The sequence below is a fragment of the Trachurus trachurus genome (genome assembly GCF_905171665.1).
Source record: "Trachurus trachurus genome assembly, chromosome: 17".
Lineage (NCBI taxonomy): Eukaryota > Metazoa > Chordata > Actinopteri > Carangiformes > Carangidae > Trachurus > Trachurus trachurus.
Genome location: NC_139900.1, coordinates 21,832,252 through 21,854,464, shown reverse-complemented (window position 1 = coordinate 21,854,464; position 22,213 = coordinate 21,832,252). Strand labels below are relative to the sequence as shown.

Sequence of the window (22,213 nt, the reverse complement as noted above, 5' to 3'; positions counted from 1 at the left end):
CCACTTAACGACTGCCCCTGTCCACGCTGCACACACATAATCTTTTCGTTTGGATGAGTAAAGCGCCGTGAGCCGTGTGTGGCTTTTGCATTATGTAAGAGGACAGCGAGGGGCATGGTGAGGGGCGAGGGGCCCTTGTAGCCATACTGCCAATATGGTGTCCACATATAGAGCTAATTAGATTCTGTCTGTGTCACCATGTCTGATAAGTATTCCTCAGTCTCCTATCAGAAAGGTCTCATCATGTAAGAAATAACTTTTGCACCCCATTCAAAAGTCGGTGGGTGACAGCTTTAGAGGGAAAAGGCCAAAATATTCTTCACATGTGCAACTGAAGAATAGGTAACTGAAAGGTTTTCATTTCCTTTTTCAGGGAATAATGATCAAGAGAACAAATGGATAATAATAGAAAACCCTCCATAGAAAATGTGTAATTACACAAAGTATCCACGTTTGTTTACACATGGCTTCAATTCAAACGTTCCAGACATTCAATGCCAGCTTTCTGTACTTTTTTGATACAGACACACTCCAGTCAGAGAGTTGTCTGTTGTCCCTGTTGCTTCAAGTTAGTAGGACGAGGGTGAATATGACAGATGTTTCATATTGTAAAGAGCTGTTTTTCATAACAAGAAACTGTGATCATATTCAAGGCTGGTTTCTTAAAGCAGAAGTAAGCGATCCGGTCGTTTTGGCTAACTTCTTGTCCGCCGATGGAGTTAGCAGTCCCCGCCCTCGTCCCTACGTCACCACATTCACGCGCATCCTTTATGCCGTTCTCTCTCCTCATTGGATAAAGGTTGTAGGATATAAGGAAAGTTTTCTCCTCGGCTTACAGCAGAGCAGAGTGACTGACAGACCCGTGTTTCGGACCAAACACTCTATAAAAGTGATTGCCGTCGGAAGATATAACTATTTAAGACTTATATTAACACAAAAATTCTGCTTACTTCTGCTTTAAATGTGTGAGCAATTCAGTTCTGTTGTCTCCAGGTACCATAAATGATTATTTATTTATGATTATTGTTCAAGATACATCCAAACACAGGGACTTCTGTATGTACCTGTAGCCTATACATGTGTGTGCCTAGATCATGTTTTTGCAAATTTGGCTGGCATAGGTTTAGTCATGCATGATTAATGAAGTTCAGCCATCAAATGTAACCATAGACACAACAATCAGTCTTGTTCTGTTATTTCGGTTGCACCTGAACAAACCAGTGTCCAGCTGTCCCAACATGTAGGATACGGGATGAAGTGGGAAAATAACTGAAATAATCATGTGGCTCCTGTATTGTCCCTGTTTGGTGGAACTGGTGGTGTTATAACTGCCCCGCTGTTACATTTATTATAAACAGATTATTTTAGAAAACACCCCAATGTAAGCAGAATAAGTAAAGCCCTGTAGTTTTATTTTTCCTGGAAAATGGGTGGTATATTAGGTTGAATAAGATGATTTCTTACGTCAAGCTGCACTGCAGGTTTTCCTGAACTGAAAGAAATTACATGATCAAGATGCAAAACAAAACAAGCAGTGCAGCCTGACTGCACCTGTGGTTAAGCCCCATATACTGGCTGTGACAATTAATTAATTGACACAATTAAAACTGTACAAACACTGGGACAGATTGCAGTTCGTGCCCATTCACATATCCCCTGCCTGAGGCCACATGCGATCTCCCAGTAGGTTTAATTAATAGTTGGTGGATTGTAACACTGTCCTGATGGGGCTCATAATCAAATCACACTGAGCGCTGTTCCAGCAGGCCTCCCTCTGGGTTCATAATTGATAGAAGTCTCCAACCTGCAAGGTTATGAAATTCAGCATTTCAATCACTATTCTTCATTGTTACAGATGGTGCACTGGGAGGTCAAGCTGTGGTTCAGAGAGCAGTCATCTCTGTAGGATACCTGGGCCACATGACAGCAGGTGAGTATGTATATAAAACCTCCTCAACCCATATAAAGACAGCTTGTGGGTCACTGGAGCTTTCTACGGAAGCCCTAAAGGGACAGGTCCGTATACATTTTTTTATTACCGTTTTCTTGTGATAACGACTTATTTCGTTATCTCGAGATAACAAAGTTCGTTTTCTCGTGATAACAACTTATTATTTAGTTATCTGGAGATAACAAAGTCCGTTTTCTCGTGATAACGAATTAGTTTATTTTGTTATCTCGTTATAAACAAAAACCGTTTTCTCGTGATAACTAATTAATTTATGGTAGAATGTGTTGACGTGGTTGCCTAGCAACAGGATTCACTACAGCTAACTGTTCAGCTCGAGCATGGCAGTTAACTTCAGTCTACTGTCCACACCAGCTGTCAACAATAACTTACCGGTAAGTTACACTTAACGTTAGTTTGTATAACGTCACTGTGCTGGGTGGGGCGGGGTCATTCCTATGTTCCCACAGCCCTATGTTCCCTCAGCCCTATGTTCCCACATTTCTAACTTTTGTTGTCACTGAAAATTAGGCCCTATGTTCCCACAGCCCTTTGGTCCCACCATTGGTTGGGTTTAGGCGGGAGCGTGCCTATGTTCCCACAGCCCTATGTTCCCTCAGCCCTTTGTTCCCTCAGCCCTATGTTCCCTCAGCCCTTTGTTCCCTCAGCCCTATGTTCCCACAGAGCTATGTTCCCACAGAGCTATGTTCCCTCATTTCTAAGGTTTTTTTTTTCTTTCCAAAATTAGGCCCATGTTCCCACATTTCCTTTATGATCAATTTGCATCAGATTTTATCCCCATTTCTCCCAATTTGGTAGTCTATTACACCCAACCTATTATCCAGTAGCAGTTGACTACAGATGTAATGTAGCTTTTAGCTAAATCTGGGAACATAGGGCCCTGGGAACATAGGGCTGACCCCTTCCAACACCGCTACTCCAACATAGGGTTGAGTGACGAACCCTTATACCGAAATTAAACCCACCTCCATGAGTTAGTGCAATTTAGACAAACTTCTACAGTAGTACAAATAGTGTTAGTAGTAGTAAACAAAGCATTAGAAAGTTTGTAGGTCATGGTGCAAAGAACTCTAGTTTGAAATTACTCCGAATCATACCTTTAAAATAAAAATGACTTGACTTGCTGTGGGAACAAAGGGATGAGGAAACACAGGGCTGTGGGAACATAGGGCTGAGGGAACATAGGGCTGAGGCTAACATAGGGCTGAGGGAAATAGGGCTGAGGGAACATAGGCATGCTCCCGTGTTTCCAACAGACTCGCTTTAGTAGCCTCCTGCTACGAACATACAGCGGCTAACCAGCTGCTACCTTGCTGTAAGCAGAAGCGATTGCACCATGGATTGCACCGGGGAAACATAGGCAACCATGTCAACGACACATTCTATGATTATTTCGTTATCATGAGAAAACTGTCTTTGTTATCTCGAGATAACGAAATAAATAAATTCGTTATCACGAGAAAACAGACTTTGTTATCTCGAGATAACAAAATAAGTCGTTATCACGAGAAAACGGTATTAAAAAAATGTATGACCTGGCCCTTTAGGGCTTCCTTTTCTCATACCTGTTATACAGACTTGAATAAAGAGGAAGAATAGCTCTGTCCAAATATGTCCTTTATAAGTGTTGTGTAGCAACAATATCAAAGCTCACAAATTCACACATTCTAGATAAAGACACAAAGTTGACAACAGCAAATTGTGGGATGTACAAAGCTTAATGTAATTCCTTGACTTTCTTGAGTTCTCCACGTGTAAGCTGGAGATCGTTCATCAATAGTTCACAGCCTGATATCGGCACCAGCACAAATGATGTTTATACAAAATTAAGTGGCAGATTTCATGCAAAAGAGACAAGTACTATTAGGACTGTGCAGCACACCAAGAACAAGCAGAGGTGTCCCCAAGTATCAAGATGTTCATCTTCATGTTCATTTAGGACTGAGAAAACCTAAATATAGTTTATTTTGAAGTCCAATCACAAACTGCGTTGCCTCCCCCTTAGAGTCAAAAAGATAAATGTAAGTATACAAAAGAGTCTCAGGGGGACATACAGTACAATATCTTCTTACATAATGACTGGTGATGTTATTGCATACATTGCATTCAAAGCCCATGTAGGCTAAAGGATATCTTGGGGCTGCACATACATGGTAGCGTGTCACTAAGAACATCCTTTAATAACTAAAGCAAAGTACAGCGCTGCCTTCAAGGCCTCACAGGCTGTTGTGTTGGTGCATCCAACCAACTCACTGGTCAGGGGCCAAAACATGGACTTTCTCCTGGAGGATGATTATCCTCTAACCTCTCATATAATCAATATTAACTTATTCTTCACATTAAAGGAAAGTAGACTTATGGTAAAAAAAAAAATGTGCTGCAGAAGCTCCATTTATTGGTGAGCCTTACTTTCACTGAGTTTATGATTTGATTGTGCTCTCAGCGCGCTTCAGTCAGACTCATGAGCACAGAGTAGACTTTGGAGAACCGAAGGAGGTTAGTTAGTATAAGGACGTCCCTAGTCATTCATCACAGCAGACAGCTGTGGGATGAGGTCCCACATATATTGGCCCTGTGTGTGAATCTACAGGCATGTGTTATTTAAAGCCTGATCTATCATCCCCATACTGCCAAATCCATAGGTTTATCAACCGGTGTCAATGGCCAGATCCATGGACATCTATCAAAGCATGTCAGTTTTGAAATGAGAAAACAAAGGACACACACACACACACACACACACACACACACATAGAGTTTAATTTTCACTCGTGAACACAAACACACACACAATGCGTACAAAGCTGCTGACTCTGAGAAAGCTTGGACGGAGCAAATCATAGCACAGTGCTATTTATTCTGCAGATCCATACATTACTGGATAAAAATAGGAAAAAAAAAAAGTTTTTTCTTTGGTTACCACAAAGATAAAATCATGAATGTACAGGTAAGGTGTAAATCTCCTAAATGCATATTACTGGAACTGTATAGTACAGCGAATTTCTCTTGATGATGGGAAAACGTAGTAAGAACAAGGACGTCGTCTGTTTTCCTATACCATATTGACACAACAGATGTTTTCAGACAAGTCAGGAAGATGTTGTTACTAATAGCACACAAATCTACTCCAAACTACAGTTTTTGTTTTCCTTTATTCCAATGAGGCAAAAAGAAATATAATCTTACATACAGTTTACTGGCTGGATTGTATTCGTACCTTAGTTTAATATACTGAAAAATGACCAGACAGTGATGATCATTACAGCCCATGATGTTATTATTATAATGGTTTGTCCTTAGGGTGATGCTGGAGGAAAGATGACATTTTTGCAGGTAGTGGGAGGAAAACTCATGAAATGTAGATGGAGCAGGTTTGTCCTCTGGGAAACAGAATAATACAAATACATTTTAATATGTAATGTGCCAAATGAAAGGTTAGTGAACCAAACCCCCCCCCCCCCCCCCAAAAAAAAAAAAAAAAACATTTAGGCAACCTAAAAAACAACAACATTCATATTCATTGTTTAGGGATGAAAGCTATCTTGTCTTATATCTGTAAAAAAAAAAAAAAAAAAAAAAACCTTCTCTGTCACTGCAGGTTTGTTGTCTCCTCTTTTTACTCAAAGTGTACATTTTATGGTGAGTGTTGCTTGTTTGGTGGATTTTATTTTTTGCCCCTGAGAGTGGCGCAAATTCAGCTGCATAATTCATCATGTCTCTCTCTCAGTAACACAACCATGTAGAGGATACAGCATCATCTGCAAAACACCAAGACTCATGACAGAGAAAACAAGAGTCGAGGGTGGTGTGACCATCGGGAATTTTAGTATTAGTATTTAGTAACAAACCATCTCACAGTTGGACCATGAATGGCATATAATCATCAGGAGATCAATGTCCCTCACCCTCATGTGTATGGACGTCTATGGATGAGTTGAGAAAGAATGGACAGGAGTAAATCATAATGTGTTCAATCTTCAGTGTCATGTGAGTAGAGACCCACATGGTCACACAATATAAATGTCAAAGACAGTAAACACAAGAGTACAGTCATGAGGTCATTCATTCATTATTTCATCTTCAGTGTTTACTCCCTGAAACACACACACGCACACACACACACACAACAGTAAACCAACAGCTGAAAAATGTGCAACATGAGATGACAAATTATTCTCAAACAATAAATCTGCCGTGATGACGACAGCTGAATGTGGTCCCACCTGAACGTACACAGGAGCAGTTCTGGACATTTGGTATATTTACAAAGAGTTAAGAGCTCATTAATATGTAGACAGATACATTTCTCATAACGGAGGGTGAATCAGAGACTGAAACACCACAAACTGCTAAGACAAAGCTGCATTTGAAAATGTAAAACAAATATGAAAACAAAGTATGTGTTTCCTCTGGCTGCTTGTGGTTTCTCAGGTTGTAACGTATCATTACTCTGAGCTACAGTACATATGATGGGATGAGTCCCGACTTCATTAAATCCAATATTACATGAATCACTCTTCACCTCTTTGATAAGTTTCTAAAGTGAACGTTGACAGGAACCAGTTACCGATACAGCTTTCTGAGTTTTAAAAGCCATGAATGCTTGAGGTGCATTTCCCCGTTTTCTCTTCAGCCGTAACTCATGAGTTCATTTTATCTTCAGGTTTGAGTTTCTGTGGTGATCAGACTAATAACCAGGATAAGCAGAGAATCTTTTCTGTTCATATTACACTGTGTTTCTGCATGAGTAAGAACCTTCACAGGCAAATGGGAAATTTTGTTTTCAATAGAACTCCCTACAATTCAGCCTTAAATTGGCACCTGGTTGATTTACTATTACACTTCATTCATTCATCTTTTGTAAAGCCTCACAATTTCTTTGAAGCTTCTTTAGAACTTCAGAGTCTCAAGCCAAGTCCAAGGTCACCTTATGGACAGATTTTTAGAAAGATTTAAGAGAACTGATATACATACAACCCCTTTAAGATAAAACATGGGACCTGTGTGGTTTGATGACAAAGGTGTGTCACCTAGCTGAGTTGGTTCCATGCTGCTGGTCAGATTTGAATGTTCTGTGTATATCACCTGACATTGACAGTAGTGAGCATTAAGTCTTATACTGGTCCTTGTTCAAACATCCCCCTCGAGACGCGTGGGTGAACTCACAGGCACTATGTCTGTTAGGAATGAGCTTCTTAAATGTACTGTACCGGACTGTACCACTGGATGACACAATGTAGGGGGGGGATGGCACAGGCTCATTTCACCAGTTGTTGTAAGGTTGGTTCCATCCATGTCAATAATATATTATAACCTACATGTTTTAAATATACACTAAATCTGGAGACCCATACACTGACCTAACTAGTGCAAGAGACTACACATACATGTTGATGAACACAGTTTTCTTACAGATATATATCACATACCGGTACTTTATCTCTTTGTTCATGAATATTTTCACTCCTCAGAGTGGATGATAGTATATATACAGTCTGTGGCGTAACACAGCAGCATCCTCTGCCCTCAGATGATAATGTATAAATATATGAGTCAGCGTGTGCAGATATTCCAGGCACGTCCTCGTATCTCTCGTCCTTGTTCCCATCTTTGTCCCAGATGGACCTTTTCACCTGCGGTCCTCCTCCTCCTCCTCCTCCTCCTCCTCCTAGAGGACTTGCTCGGTGCTGGAGGCGGAGATGTCCAGAAGTCTCCAGGCTGCATTGGGGTTCAGCTCCTCCTGGTCACGACATAGCGCCCAAACATACATCATCCTCATCACCTTCTCCTGTTGAGCGAGGAATAGAGCAGAGGGTCAGAGGCACAGAGACAGTACAGAGGAGGGAGAACAGCCCTTTGAGACGTAGAGTTGTGCACAGCCACAAGTTAGAGAAGCAGCTTTCTGACTTGGCTTGTGGTGATTTTCTATAATGCAACTTGCTGGACAGCCTATGTGCAATATGTTGATTCATGGGAAATATTTTGCACTAGTGTATTAGCTGCATGAAGTAAAGAGATTTCTGCTGCATCAACCCAGTGAAAATGAGAGTAATAAACATCAGTTTATTACTAGTAACATGTTACTGAGTGCTGATCTAATTTCACCATCCGAGTTACTTTCCTTGGCATGACTAATCATATCTATTACAGGCACTATTCTGGTGCAGCAGTGATGAGCTGACTGACCGGGTCTCCTTCCACAATGTCTCCTTTGGGACTGCGGATCACCATGACGACCTGTGCCTGGAAGGTGATGATCAACACTGGGCCCTGGTCCATCATCTTGCCCATCGCTAGCTACAAGACCAGAGAGACGGTAAACAGACTAATTAGATGAGATGAGAAGAACACACATAACAAGGGTCACTGTCACTTTCTGTAGCAACTAGATTTCTTAAACAGCGGATTTAGACACAGCAGCTGTGAGAAAGATGATGAAAAGATAAAAACATTTGAATGTGGAAGCACTTACATCTATGTTATCAATGTCAAGGATTTTGGACTGGAAGAGCAGCCCGAGTGCTCTGGCCTGTTGGATGGGGTGAGCCAGCTGACTGTATGTCTGAGGAAGAGGTACAAGCAAATACATGTGGCATGAAAATGACAATTTGACACACTTTTGTATACTACTTAAAGGATAAACATTTTAGGTCTTCATCTGTGAGAGTTTCTTTCTCTGAACAGGTGATTATGCCTGTTTATAAAGCCATAAAAAGACCAAGAGTCCCATGAAGGGCCTAAAATCAGAGTGTATTTCCAAAAATGATTCACATTAGACTCTGTTTATTTTGATTAAATATAGATGTAGAGGTGAAGTGTCACACTTACAGCTTCATAGCACCAGTCTTTCAGCACCTCCAGCTCTCCACGGATCATAGCCTGCAGAGGAGACGGTGACAAGGCATTATAGATGTACTTAGGAAGTTCTCTTTATTTCTCTTAAATAACTATAGTAACTTTTGTCCCAGAGGAAGAAAACAAACATACAGTAAAGTGTCAAGAGTTTACGGTGAAGAGTGCTGCTGAAATCACAACACATGTGACCACATTTGATGCACGATTAGATGAAGTAGACCATTTTACAACTGATGTAACTAATGATAATTTTAACCGGGGAAGAGACATAAGTGTTCGGTCTCATTAGACTGGTGTTCTAAAAAAAAAAAAAAAAAAATCTTTCACCACTGACAGACAAACTATCAGAGCTGAACTGAGTCTGTTTACCTCCAGTATGTTAGGGATGATGTCTTTCTCACACTGTTTGAGAAAAGAGTCTTTGTCAAAGGTGGGGTCCGCCTTCACGATTTCTGTCAGCACCTCTGACATTTCTGTCTTAGAGAAGAGACCACCTACAAAACAAACGTGACATCATCAGCAGTAGCAACAACAGAGGTTTCACTCAGTACCACACATGGGATATCTTTTGCTCATGATTAGTAATATTCACGTTAATCCAAAACCTGATTATTGCCACAACATAGAGCAAGTCTTTTTGTCTGCTACAAAACAAGATTTCAGTTTTTTACTCTTTTTTTGAGAACAAATTATATATATATATATATAGATATAGATATATTTTATGTAGATCATTTTACTTTAATTAATGATGGGTAGTGTACAGACAAGTAACTGCAAAACCAACAATAGAGGAGCATTACCTAGGAAACCAGTGACTTTGTCGGTGACGGCTCTGGACGCTCTGATGACGGCATTGTCGCTTTCATCATATTTCATCTTCATCTCAAAGAATCCTGTAGGATACAAACAGCTGATGATGAACTTATCAACAAAATAAAGAGTGAGGGCACATGGCCACTCAGCTGATGCCTGAACTGTAGCACATTAATGTGAAATCTACTGCAAAGACTCTGGTGCCACCTGCTGCCTTTAAATGGAATTACATATATGCACAAATAGGTGAGATATTACATATTACTAATTCTAATGTATCTAATCTAATATATAAATGGGAGTTACTTTCTTACTGTTAAAAACTACGTTGTTGTCTTTGAAGTCCTTCCACTGCTGGTACCATTTTGAATCCTTGTGGAGAACCACACCCATATCCTCCCTGCATCACACACACACACAAATTAGTCACATTGTTAGAGATGTGTACAACAACTTGCTCCTGTGAGACAGCAGAATGCAGGTTAACAACTCACTCATTGGCTTCGAACACTCTGGTGTCGGCGTCTGCTCCTTTAGAGGAGAAATCGCTTCTCTTCCTCAGCTGAGAGGGCGCTCTGTACGGGCCGGCGTCGCCCACATCGATCTCCTTCTTCATGGTTTCCACACTCTACAGAGAGGACACACACAGACTCTGGTTGAAACCGGCGTGTAATGTTACATGTGAAGCATTTCGTAATGCTTTTTCAACATTTGATGTTCACGTCTGACCTGTGAGATGGCCCTGAATGCGCTGGTCTTGCCCAGCTTCTCTCCTCCTTTGGAGACGGACTCAGCGGAGTGCATGGCTGACTTGGCTGCCTCCTCCACACCCTCCTTGATCTTCTTCCCAATGTCAGTGCGAGTCACTTCCTGTATACCCTGAGGTGACACAATGACAGATTTTAAGTTGATGATCTGTATTAATCAAATAAACACTTCTCTTCAACTTCTGAGAAAGTTTCTAACACTTTTATAATGGAATATTAGGCCCAATCCCATTTCACCCCTTGGCCCTACCACTTACCCCTACCCCTCCGTTTTGCGCGTTCACGTGTAGGGGTAGGGGTGTCCCAATCCCCGTTAGGACAGAGGGGTAGGGGGAAGTGGTAGGGCTACATAGCCCTCCAAACGGAGATTTTTCAGAGGCACACTCCAAACGGAGGGGTATGAAAAGTTTCCCAGAATGCATCTTGCGGCAGCCGGCAGCGGTGGCTGTAAAACGAAAAGCTGTTTTATTTCTCACTGTAGCGCGGTCACTTTATTAAGTTTTAATATTTTTTCTTGCGAGAAAGTAACTATTTAGGTCCCAAATGTGCGGTTAGTTTATCCAAATGACGGCGGGTTAGAAGTTTGCTCCGACGATTTTTCGGAGAAGTGAAGCTCCAGGAGGAGCGGCTCCTCACAGAGACAGCAGCCGGTCTGCAGCGCTGCTCCACCGGCCAAATTACGTTCTCGTCCCGGTCCCGCCGGGAGAGAAGGCGGTCGTTAATTAACTTATCCGCGGGTTTTTAGAGGTTTACCACCAGCATGTTAAATTCTTTTCAGCATTTAAATGTTGGTCTCATTGATGAAATCTGACAATTGTGGCAGTAGCATTAGTTTATTTGGATGAAAAGTTATGCTTCATGTACCAGTCAGAGGAGCAGGCAGCGCTGCCTCTGGGCTCTGTGTACAGAAATCACCACATTTACATCAGTAAATAAATGTTTTACAATGAACCGATCAGTCTGCATTAAGTTTTATCTTATTTTATTAAGTTATATGGTACACGGCTATTTGATTTCTGGCAAAAGCTCGCCGCATCAGCTTACGTAAAAGCCAGTGAGACTACGTGATGACGTATGTGATTGTTGAAGGGGTGTCCCAATTCGGAGGGGTTGACTTTCTACCCCTACCCCTTGTAGCTCCGTTTCGAGGGGCGAGGGGCAAGGGGTAGGGGAAGGGGTAGGGGTAAAAAAGAGAAATGGGATTGGGCCTTAGAGATGGAGTCCAAGAGTCGAGTTCATATCAGATTTCAAGAAAACAATCAGTGTGTTCAGATATGAAGGTCAGTGGATTCAATTAGGTCAGTCTGTTCCCTGGTATAACAAACCAGAATTAGTCAATCAATCAATCAATTTGTTTATCTCGGGCATGTCAATTTAAATCATCATCATCACACTTCATCTTAGTTCAAATAATACAATACACATGGCCGAAAGGGAAAGCGGGAGAAGCAAAAGCTTATCTAGGCCCACCCCCATAAATTAGTGCTGATCTCTTACCTCTTTGACAGTCTCTGACAGGGAGCCGAAGGTCTTCTTGAACACCTCTGAGGTCTTCGCTGTCTCAGCCTCTATAGATTTCTAATTAAAAGAAAAAAGAAAATAAATTAACATGCACATTTCAAATAATAATAATAATAATAATAATAATGCAAATTAAATCCAACTTAATACAAAAATGTTTAAATGTCAAATAAAAATGTAGTATATCATATAAATATAAACATACACATTCACATGCAACATTGCCATAAAATCCCTGTTGGCCTGAATAATGTTCTTACATATTTCTTGCGGGCCTGCTGAAGAGCATCAGACTCCTCAAGCCTCTTGGCCTCCTCTCTGAACTTCTTTATATTGTCCTTCATCTCTTGATTCTTACTGAACTCCTGACGAAGGTTATCCACAAACTCCCCCAGAAAACCTTTACGTCCCGAAGCATATCGAACCTAATGAGACAAACAGAAAGTGGGACTTTGGTTAGTCAGAAACAGGCCATGGAGCAAACAGCCTATCCATGTGTTGCAAATGGAAAGCTCAGGGCCGGCCCCTGGCATAAACACTCTATGCGGTTGTTTAGGGCCACAGCCGTTAGGTGGGGGGGTCACATGATCAGAAAGGTACCGGGGTTCATTCAGGTAATTTAAACATCCTGAGGTCTGCACATGCACGCTATGAGCTTTATATGTAACGTGAAGTCAATATTCAGCTTCTTTTTCTCACATTTGAGAGACATTTGGTGAAAATAGAATGGCAGAATGACAACATTTGTGCTAAAAAAGCAATCTTACAAAATTTCATTTTAGACTTGTTTTCTACACTTATCTATTACTGTATTCATATCCTATTTCAAGCACCAAAACAGTTCATTCTCATGACTGAAGGAGTGTTTTCACAAGGGATTTGACATTTTTCAAAAAGGACAAATTGGCCTCAGTGTGCTTACAGTGGAGGTTCTAATATTTAGACATAAAACACTTGAGTATTGTTACATCTGCAAGTATCTTAAAAAGATATTGATGTAAAAGTCGAGAAAATGGCCTCAAACCTCAGAGGGCATAAACATGTCTGTATTCAGTTTTAACCAGTGATTTGGTTTTAGAGTGGGCCACAAACAAAAATCTTGTTTAGGGCCACCAAAATCCTAGGGCCCTGGGAAAGCTATTCATTATCTGTCTAGGTATGTTGAAACATGGAAATACCAGAGTCTGTACACTAGTATTTAATGTGAAATTAAATGAAAAATGATGCCAAACAACGAGTGTGTGTCACTTTGTGTACCTGCACAGCTGAAGCAGGGCTTCTGTGTAACCTGTATGCATCTCCTCTCCATGTTGAGGAGACCAGAGGCCGGGAGCAGAGGGCCAAGGCACGTCTGCCGACCAGCTGCAATGAAGAGAAAGTCACTGTTACTGACAAATACCGGCTCTGCCAACACTGCAGTGAAAGCACCATCAATGAGAGGTTATTAATGAGCTACTAATGAGTATTGCCCATCCCACACAACATCAAACAAACACACACAATAACAGGAAAATGCCATCCACAGTATAGCCAAGTTATTGGAGCCATCACAAGCATTCAGGCCCAGGACATCTAACCACTGCACATGTTTCTAACTTGCATTATCGCACTCATTACCTTGATGTTTGCCACTAGAAATGGTACACCCCATAGCATTTAGACACATTTTGATGAGATTTAACCAATACACTGATTATGTCAGACACATTTCGCATATTTTGATGGCTGGAACTGTGGAACTGTGGTGCATGTAGAGACAAGACTTGGCACAAACTTTGTCTATTTTAAGGTTTATCCTTTAGTACAGTTGTTTGCATAATAAGTAAAGCTGCATGCGTGAAAATCAATAAAACACATTCCCTGCAGGAAACACAGTTATTCCAAACTCTCTACAAAAGATATTACACTTTAACATCCAATGAAATATGTTATTTACCCCCAAGCCTTTATACAGCTCCATAACCCGAGTCTGCTGCTCGGTCACACAGGTCAACGAGTGTGAGGACACCATTACTTAATATGATAAAACCAAGAAGATTGCATCAGTTCCCAGCCCGGTGGCACAGTCAGCTGTAACATCACTCTTTTAGGTAACGGATTACCGACCGTGTTATTTAACCTCGTGCCTGTTATGTTTTACGGTTGCTCATTGAAACTACGGCTCGATTCCTGTTTACATGTCTAGTTAGAGAAGGGGGCTCAGCCGTGCTCTGAATGAACCAGGCCTTTCCTAGCGGACACCTCGCTCCCTGTCCCCGTTATAAAACACCCCGCGGGCCTGTCCCACACACCCGGGCGGGAGCAGCAGAGCTGCAAAGCCCGCTCTGCCTGCACCTCTCCCCGCAGCCCCTCCTGGAGCCCCCGGGGCCGGACTGAAGGCCATGAATGAGTCTCACCTCGTAGCACCGACACACCGAGGCTGCCATCTTGATCTTGAAATGCGCGGAGCAGCACGTGTGTTGGATGGAGCAGGTGACCTTCAGCTCCACCAATGGGAGCAGAGCTGGTGGAGTGGGGGGCGTGGCCATCTGTCAGCACGACTTAAAGGGGAAATCCCCCCAAAATAAAAGGACTGTGAGACAACACAACTATCTCTAAACTAATTCTACAGACAATTTTAGGCATTTGTTCTGTTGGTAAAGTCTGTTATAATTATGATAAATCTTATATCTATACGCTAAGTATTTTTTTCTAATTATAAACCTTTATTCCCGCTCTAGCTAGTAAAATAACAATTGTATGGTCATCATATGAATATGGTTGCAGTGCAAACAGAAAAGCTGTGACAATATGTGTCTGTATATTGGGTTTGTTCTCCCATTCGTGGGTGCTTATATTTTAGTTTATTAAGATATACACATTTTCTGGGTTCTCAACTAAACATTATTTACAAACTTTTTAAAAACTTTAATTTATTTTAACATTAGCAGTACTTAGCAAACAGTTTCTCTGTTAACAGACTCTGATCTAAATGTTACATCCACATATGAATGCAAAGTAGTGACAGAAAATGTCCCCGTATATATCACAGTCAATCACCGCTGCTGCCCTCAGTGCCCTGCCCCTGCATTACTTTTTTATAAGGCCAAGGCACAAAGTAGACTTGCTTCAGGATCTTTAACACAGTCTCTACTTGCAGGAGATCTTCATAAAAATGATACAGTATCCGCTGTGGTCCTAGTGTCATTTGTTCTTATAGTCTTCTTTAAAAAATGTGTGTATTTTTAACGAGCTACATAATGTTTGGATGAGCCTGATAGGCCCACTATACAGAAACACAAATTCATCAGTTTCAGTTTCAGCTGGGCTTTATTCGAAAATGTGACATCATAAAAAAATAGGTGGTCATTAAACCATAAACAAACTTGAAAGGACTATGAAAATAAAGTACTTATATTTATTCACTGTACATAATTAGTTTGTTTTTGAAAGGTAAGTACCCTTGCAGGCCAATTTTTCATGAAATAAGGCTACCAAATAAATAAAGAATAATAACTTTTTAAAAAAATCTATAGGCCTTTAAGATTGTTAAATATTTTCTTTCTATCTTCTTCTTTTTATGTGTCACATACTTGTTTGCATCATAACTGTTGAAAATGTTGTCTCCTATGAAATACCAATGTATCTGAAATAACATTAACTGCACATATTCTTTCAATAATGGCTTTACACATAGGCTACATGCATTTTAACACTTTGGTAGTGCGAGCGGACCTGACATTTTCCTGTCCATTGACAACGACAGGCCTGTGTGTGTGTGTGTGTGTGTGTGTGTGTGTGTGTGTGTGTGTGTGTGTGTGTGTGTGTGTGTGTGTGTGTGTGTGTGTGTGTGTGTGTGTGTGTGTGTGTGTGTGTCTGACTGAATGGTAGACTAGCTATCTGCTGGCATGCCAGTAAGGAGCGCCCCCTATTGGAAGCTATGTTCTCCTGCAGGGACTCCTCCCCTCCCTCTGCAGAGTTGAGAGCTCTCCCTTTCTGCGGCCAGCTCGCCTTGACAGCCAACACTGGCGCAGAGTCTCTGCTCAAACCTTTACCTTATTTTTCCTGGCATACAACGCTAATTCATACCCGCACTTTTCACGCATCCTCTTCCGGAGACAAGCGTTGGAGCGGCCTCGTCTAGAATGGGGAACCGAGACGATGAATACGATTTCTTGTTCAAAGGTAAAAAAAAAAAAAAAGAAAAAAAAAAAAAGATGACTGCATTCCCCCCTTTACACAGACTCAGACCGACAAAGCTATGCTTTTATAAATGTCTATAAATCTGTCATTTCGCGAGCAGATGTGTGGATTTTCTTAAGAAACAGGTTGATGTTATTGTCAGGAGCTGCCCGGATGATAATCGGTTGGTGTTATTACAACATAATGCTGTCATTGTAACATTACAACGCCTGCAGCTATATTTATAGGTATAGGATGCAACACCCTGCCTGTGCTCGGCCCCTTTTTTATTATTAAACTTTAATCAACTAGAGCAGTAGGCTACTTTGATGCTGAGTCTGAAGCGTTTCCCCTTTTATTGAGGTAGGCTATATTTCATGTTTTCTACTCACTCCTCATGTGGCTTATTAAAGGCCTATTAGCCTCCACCTCTGCTGATCAATAAGCTTCATCCTCAGATGAGGATGGTCATCAAACGGCTCTTATTCACACCGACAATGCAGCAACTGGTAACTTTATGTATTTTGGTGTTATTGTGATGATCAACAACTGGGCCTGGTAGATAGTCACTGAGATTGCAGCGGGACCAGACTCAGGTCCATGTTTATCAGTGGTGCTGCTCGGTCGGATCCAGAATGCCTCCCTTTGATCGTGATATCTGCTCCTGTGGCACATTAACATCCTGGGCCTGGATAAGCTAAAAGGCCATTTAGATGTAACAAAGTATCCTCTGTGGGATGAATAGGGCATCTGCCGGAGGCGAGGGCTCTCTCTCTCCCTCTCTCTCCCTTTCTGCCTCTCACCCTCCCTCCCTGACTCTCTACCCGAGCCATCGTCTGTGTACCCGGCCGAAACAGGAAGGGCAAGGCGGCCTGAAACTGTCGATTCAGGTTTTGATGAAGCCTGTTATCAGCTTCCTGCAGCCCGGACCAGCGCGATGTCGACAGGGACAAAGTTCGGCTCTATTTCCTTTTGGGAGAGAGAAAACAAAAGGCCCCACCTCCTGCTACTTCTGCTTGGAGCAGCAGACACCTCAGCCCCGGTCGTAAGACCAGCACAGCCCTGGACCAAGAGCCTATAATCAATCACTTTCATCCAGTGACTCACAGCTGAAGACCACATTTGAACAATAGAGGGCCTAATAATCAGTCCATGTTGTCATATGGATTCTAAACAGTAGCCATTCACACTGGTGTTGCACAGTCTTCTTGCAGCTCACTTATGGCATTTCCAGCTGTTGTCTCACAGCAGTGTGATGGAAATACACATACAGATGTTGTGTTGCTGTAGCTCTCACTTGTGGATGCATTTAAACCTCAGGGGTAGGAATAAAGTTTTAAATGAGGGCTGGTGTCAGGTCAAGTCTCCCCTACCTGAGCTGTCAGCAGTTCATTTTGTGGGCAACAGCAGCCTCAGGCCAGGCTTACCTCTTCATTTGTGAAAGACACAGCTTAATACAGTCTATTACAGATGCAGCATAAGAAGTGAAACCGTTTATTCACATTTATTCTGTTGCACACACAATTTCGCTGTGTGAGAAGAAAAATAAATTCCTTTGTGCTCCATTATTTAGCTTTCTGTGGTTGTGCAGAGAACCATCACAGGCTAAAGTGCTTCTCTGTTTAGTGTATAATCCCTGCAGCACTTGAAGGCATTAACTCTTGTTTGGGTTATGTGATAGGTGATGGTTTAAGTTAAATGAGTGTAGCTTTTCTAATAGATGTTTTTTTTTTAGGTTACAGTAGATATGCATTTGTTCTGTGTGAGTTGTTCTCATTACAGACTGGAAAAGCAGAACTCAGAAAGCAGAAAATAGTTCATTATCAGGTCATTTCATCATGTCAAACATTATTTTTTAGTGTTATTGATTGGTACTGAAGTAGAAGTTCCCTTTGTGAAGGTAATAGATGTATTGAACTCAAAATGGAAGAAAGCACACTCACAGGCTCTAACACTATAAAGACTAGCTATGCTCCTACTTTACAGTAGAAATGTGTTTTTCATACCCCATGAATCATTTCACACACACACACACACACACACACACACACACACACACACACACACACACACACACACACACACACACACACACACACACACACACACACACACACACACACACACACACACAGCCCCAGGGTCCTGTTGCACCAAAGTTTAGAAGCTCTTCTTTATGCCGTATCAACATTTCTTCATTTCTTAATACATACAGCCCATCCCCAACTCATCCCACCACACACAACCTATATGCACACACTTGTCTCATCTTGTCTCTCCCTCTCTTTCTCTCCACAGTTGTGTTAATTGGGGACTCGGGCGTAGGGAAGAGCAACCTGCTCTCTCGGTTCACACGAAATGAGTTCAACCTTGAGAGCAAGAGCACCATCGGGGTGGAGTTCGCCACACGCAGCATTCAGGTGGACGGGAAGACGATAAAGGCTCAGATCTGGGATACAGCGGGACAGGAGCGCTACAGAGCCATCACCTCTGCGTGAGTCCATGTCTGGTGTGGCGCAGATAGTTCTGCCTGTTACCCAACACCCCTCAGTGTGGCGATACACATCAGCACTGCAGTCACAATTGACACTTTATCCCAACGCGTGGGTCACTTAAAATGTGCCTGATTGTTGGATATGTTCTACAAAAGCTGGTTGTGAAGGCAGACTGCACCTTTCATCAATAAGTTGTGTGCACTAGTCAAGAAAGTGTTAGCTACTGGTTTAAATCTTCTGTAGTTGAGAACATAAAACCCCAGGAAAAAGAATAAATGTATTATAGCTGCATTATACACCTGCTGATATAACTGAATTTAAAACTTAAAAATAAAAATGTCATGATGTAGAAAACAACAATGCCAACAAGGTTGTTTAATTGCTGTTCTGGAGCTTTCAGTCACGCTACTTGATCTTCATCAGCAGATTTAAATAATACTTTTCCAATCATTCTTTTTTTCCCCCTGACCATTTACCAGGGCTTTGGAAAAAACTGTTTACAAATCCATGACATCTGGGTTTGCTTTCAGTCATGTCACATGTTCAAGATCATGTGATATGACTGAAAGCAAACTAATTTACTGAGTGGATTTTGTGGTGAGAATGTTTGTCTGAAAGTTGAAGATGATCCCACTTTTAAGTAATTATCTAATGATGGTTTTTCACACACGAACATAGCTGTTGATAGTGTGACAGTGTTAAATTGACAGAATACATTCTCTATTCCTGATTAGTCGGTGGGAAAACAAACATAAAGACATTTGTCACAAACCTGTGTAATTACTGGAGTTTCTAAAGTGAAAAGGAGATTTACTGGATATGCCGACACGCACTCAAGATTTCTGTCATCGGCCTTTTTCTTGGAAGATGTTTTAACAAGTCACAGATGAAACAGCACTGACATGCATGCAGGCTCACTGTCACACTGTCACATGGCTGACCGGGAAGTGGAACCATCACAAATGTTTTTAGTAACACCTGTGGTTTTCCTGCTGCCTGTGACATAACTCGCTCTCACAAGTGAAAATGTGTTTGAACCACGGCTGCTCTCGTCACAGATACTACAGAGGGGCGGTGGGGGCGCTCTTAGTGTATGACATCGCCAAACACCTGACCTACGAGAACGTGGAGCGCTGGCTGAAGGAGCTGAGGGACCACGCTGACAACAACATCGTCATCATGCTGGTCGGCAACAAGAGCGACCTGCGCCACCTCAGGGCCGTTCCCACAGACGAGGCCCGGGCCTTTGCAGGTACAGGAAGTTGGAGAGACTTAAAGGCCCCATGCTGTGCACTTTTCTCTGGGTTTATTTACCTGCTGATATCCCTAACAAGATGTATCATTGGTTTTGAGTACCTGTGATCTGCTAAATATTGTTTATACTGCCCCTTTCTGTTGCCTCTTTCTGGAGCTCTAGCAGGCACAGGTCATTTGGCCAATCAGAAGAGAGAATGAGAACCTCTCCTCTGATTGGCTCACTGTTTTTGAGTGGCATGTGGTCGGGCCAATCACAGGCAAGTAACTGAAACCTAAGCTGCATTCATAAAAATTGAAAAAAAAAAAAAAACTGGCCACAGTGGGTGGAGTTACCTTGTGTGTGACATCACAGAAAGGAGGAAGTGCTATCTGCTCGTCTTAAAGAGAATGTTCCTACAAATGGGCGGTGTGCGGTTCTCCGTTTATGACCTGTTTGATGCATGGGGCAGTATATACGTGGCCCAGAGACCTCCCCAAGCACCAAAAAATAACCAAAATCACATTTTTCATGCCATGGGGCCTTTAACTGCACAATGGAAAAAACATTTGTGTGTTGAGTGCTTTTATGTAGTCAGTTGTCTGTGCTGCTGTAACGGACTGAACTCTCCATCAAAGGCCAACCAAGTGTTTTTTAAACATCCATTTACTATTTCACCTTTCCGAGGTCTGATGCCGATGTAAATTACCAGACAACATCAGAGTGGCATTATCAGCTTTTTGTTTGTTTTTCAAAAGGTAGCAAGATGTCTATGGATATTCTCATTCATCCAGGTCATCGTTCTTTTCTGGGGAAATTGAATCGTAGTCAACTGGACTTGTATTTGTCTGGGAAGACGTTTCGCCTCAATGGTCAACAATGGTCAAGTGAAACCAGTACCTTTGTAAACACACCCACAGGTACTCTGGTGATCACTCCCACAGAGGTTAAATACCTGGGTCTTACTCCACTAGTGCGGACTAGTGAGACTTGTTGCGTACGAACTGATGAAGCCCCTTGGATAAGAGGCGAAACGTCTTCCCAGACAAATACAAGTCCAGTTGCCTACGATTCAATTTGCCCAGAAAAAAAAAAAAAGGTAGCAAGAGAAGAATTTGTAATTTGTTCTCTTCTTGGTGGTGTAGCTCATTTTGCTGGGTGCTTATAAATGTGATGCATCTTTTGTTTTCTTTGTCATCCCACAGAGAAGAACAATCTGTCATTCATAGAAACTTCAGCCTTGGACTCGACAAACGTTGAAGAAGCCTTCAAGAATATCCTTACAGGTAGGTTGATGACCAGAAGTGGGACACCAGAGCTAATTTACAGTTAGTAACTAAAGTTATGAACTTCCTGTTACTTTAGGAAGTTCTTTTTGTAGTTAGTAAACTGCTGCCTGCATTGACCAGATGTTTCAGTTTTAGGGAACCTCATGTGGTTCGAAGGATAATCATGTGAGGTAATCTTTGCCACAGAAATCTATCGCATCGTCTCGCAGAAACAGATCGCTGAGCGGTCCGCCCATGACGAGTCCCCAGGAAACAACGTGGTGGACATCAGCGTGCCACCGACCACGGACGGCCAGAGGGGAAGCAAACTGCAGTGCTGTCAGAACCTGTAACCCATGGCAACCGTCCCTCCTCACCTGGGTCGATTATTAGTTGAAATCCACAGTGTTGGTATGCTTCCATCAGCCTGGGTTGCAATATCGTCTGAATCTGCACTTTTTAAATCAATGGAGTCAGTTCTGTTATGCCACAAATGATCAATCCCAGAAAGAGGTGTTTGAATTGATTTCAAATTGTAATCTGACCCAGGTACAGTCTGCTACATTCTGGTGCAAAAACAGGACTGATGGTACCTCGCAAGTAGCTACCACAGTTACCCATGTTAGTGTAGCAGAATAGCCTTGTTCAAGACCTAGACATCTCCCTGGTAGATGGTTGTTGCCACGTGCTGGAGGCCTTGGGTTTGATTCCTGCCTGTTTCAGTCGTACCAGCAGTCCTGTTTTTGGGCTCCCCTCCTCCTCGTTCAGTCATCATCTCAGAAGTGGTTGTGACGCTACTGATGCTTATTTCATTTTGTGTAAAATATATTCTTTTTGTTTGTTTTGATTTTGATAGCTTGTCTGCTCACATACATTATATTAATGCCATGAAATTAAATTTTACAATATTATGTTTCTGTGGTCTTTCTCGTTTGGCTTATGCAGAAGGGTTTTTTTTTTTTAATTTTTATGTGCTACATTTTTAAGCTGTTGACGCATCAGTGCAAAAAGCAACATTTTACCGTTGTGGCAGGTCAAAGTAAAGGGGCTAGTTTTATCTAATTTAAATACGTTTAGTTAGTTTAGTCCAGTGGTTCCCAACCTCTGGGTCTGACCTCCTCTGAATG

General features: G+C 41.9%; 2 protein-coding genes across 2 annotated transcripts; one reads left to right on the top strand and one right to left on the bottom strand.

The window, feature by feature from the left end:
- Positions 1-5,688: 5,688 nt before the first annotated feature.
- Positions 5,689-14,386, bottom strand: LOC311000198 (mitochondrial import inner membrane translocase subunit TIM44-like). The gene is made up of 13 exons (XM_083990849.1): positions 14,325-14,386; positions 13,186-13,290; positions 12,189-12,353; positions 11,905-11,985; positions 10,370-10,519; positions 10,135-10,268; positions 9,955-10,040; positions 9,628-9,720; positions 9,194-9,318; positions 8,798-8,848; positions 8,442-8,531; positions 8,156-8,266; positions 5,689-7,757 (listed from the first exon to the last, which is right to left on the bottom strand). The coding sequence occupies exons 1-13, from the start codon at positions 14,352-14,354 to the stop codon at positions 7,638-7,640; spliced, it is 1,341 nt and encodes a 446-aa protein (XP_083846975.1). The 5' UTR covers positions 14,355-14,386; the 3' UTR covers positions 5,689-7,637.
- A 1,522-nt stretch (positions 14,387-15,908) lies between these two features.
- LOC311000461 (ras-related protein Rab-11B-like) lies at positions 15,909-21,940 on the top strand. Its single transcript, XM_083991182.1, has 5 exons — positions 15,909-16,092; positions 18,388-18,583; positions 19,643-19,836; positions 21,024-21,104; positions 21,294-21,940. Exons 1-5 carry the CDS (start codon positions 16,053-16,055, stop codon positions 21,437-21,439), a joined length of 657 nt encoding a protein of 218 aa, XP_083847308.1. The 5' UTR covers positions 15,909-16,052; the 3' UTR covers positions 21,440-21,940.
- Positions 21,941-22,213: the final 273 nt, after the last annotated feature.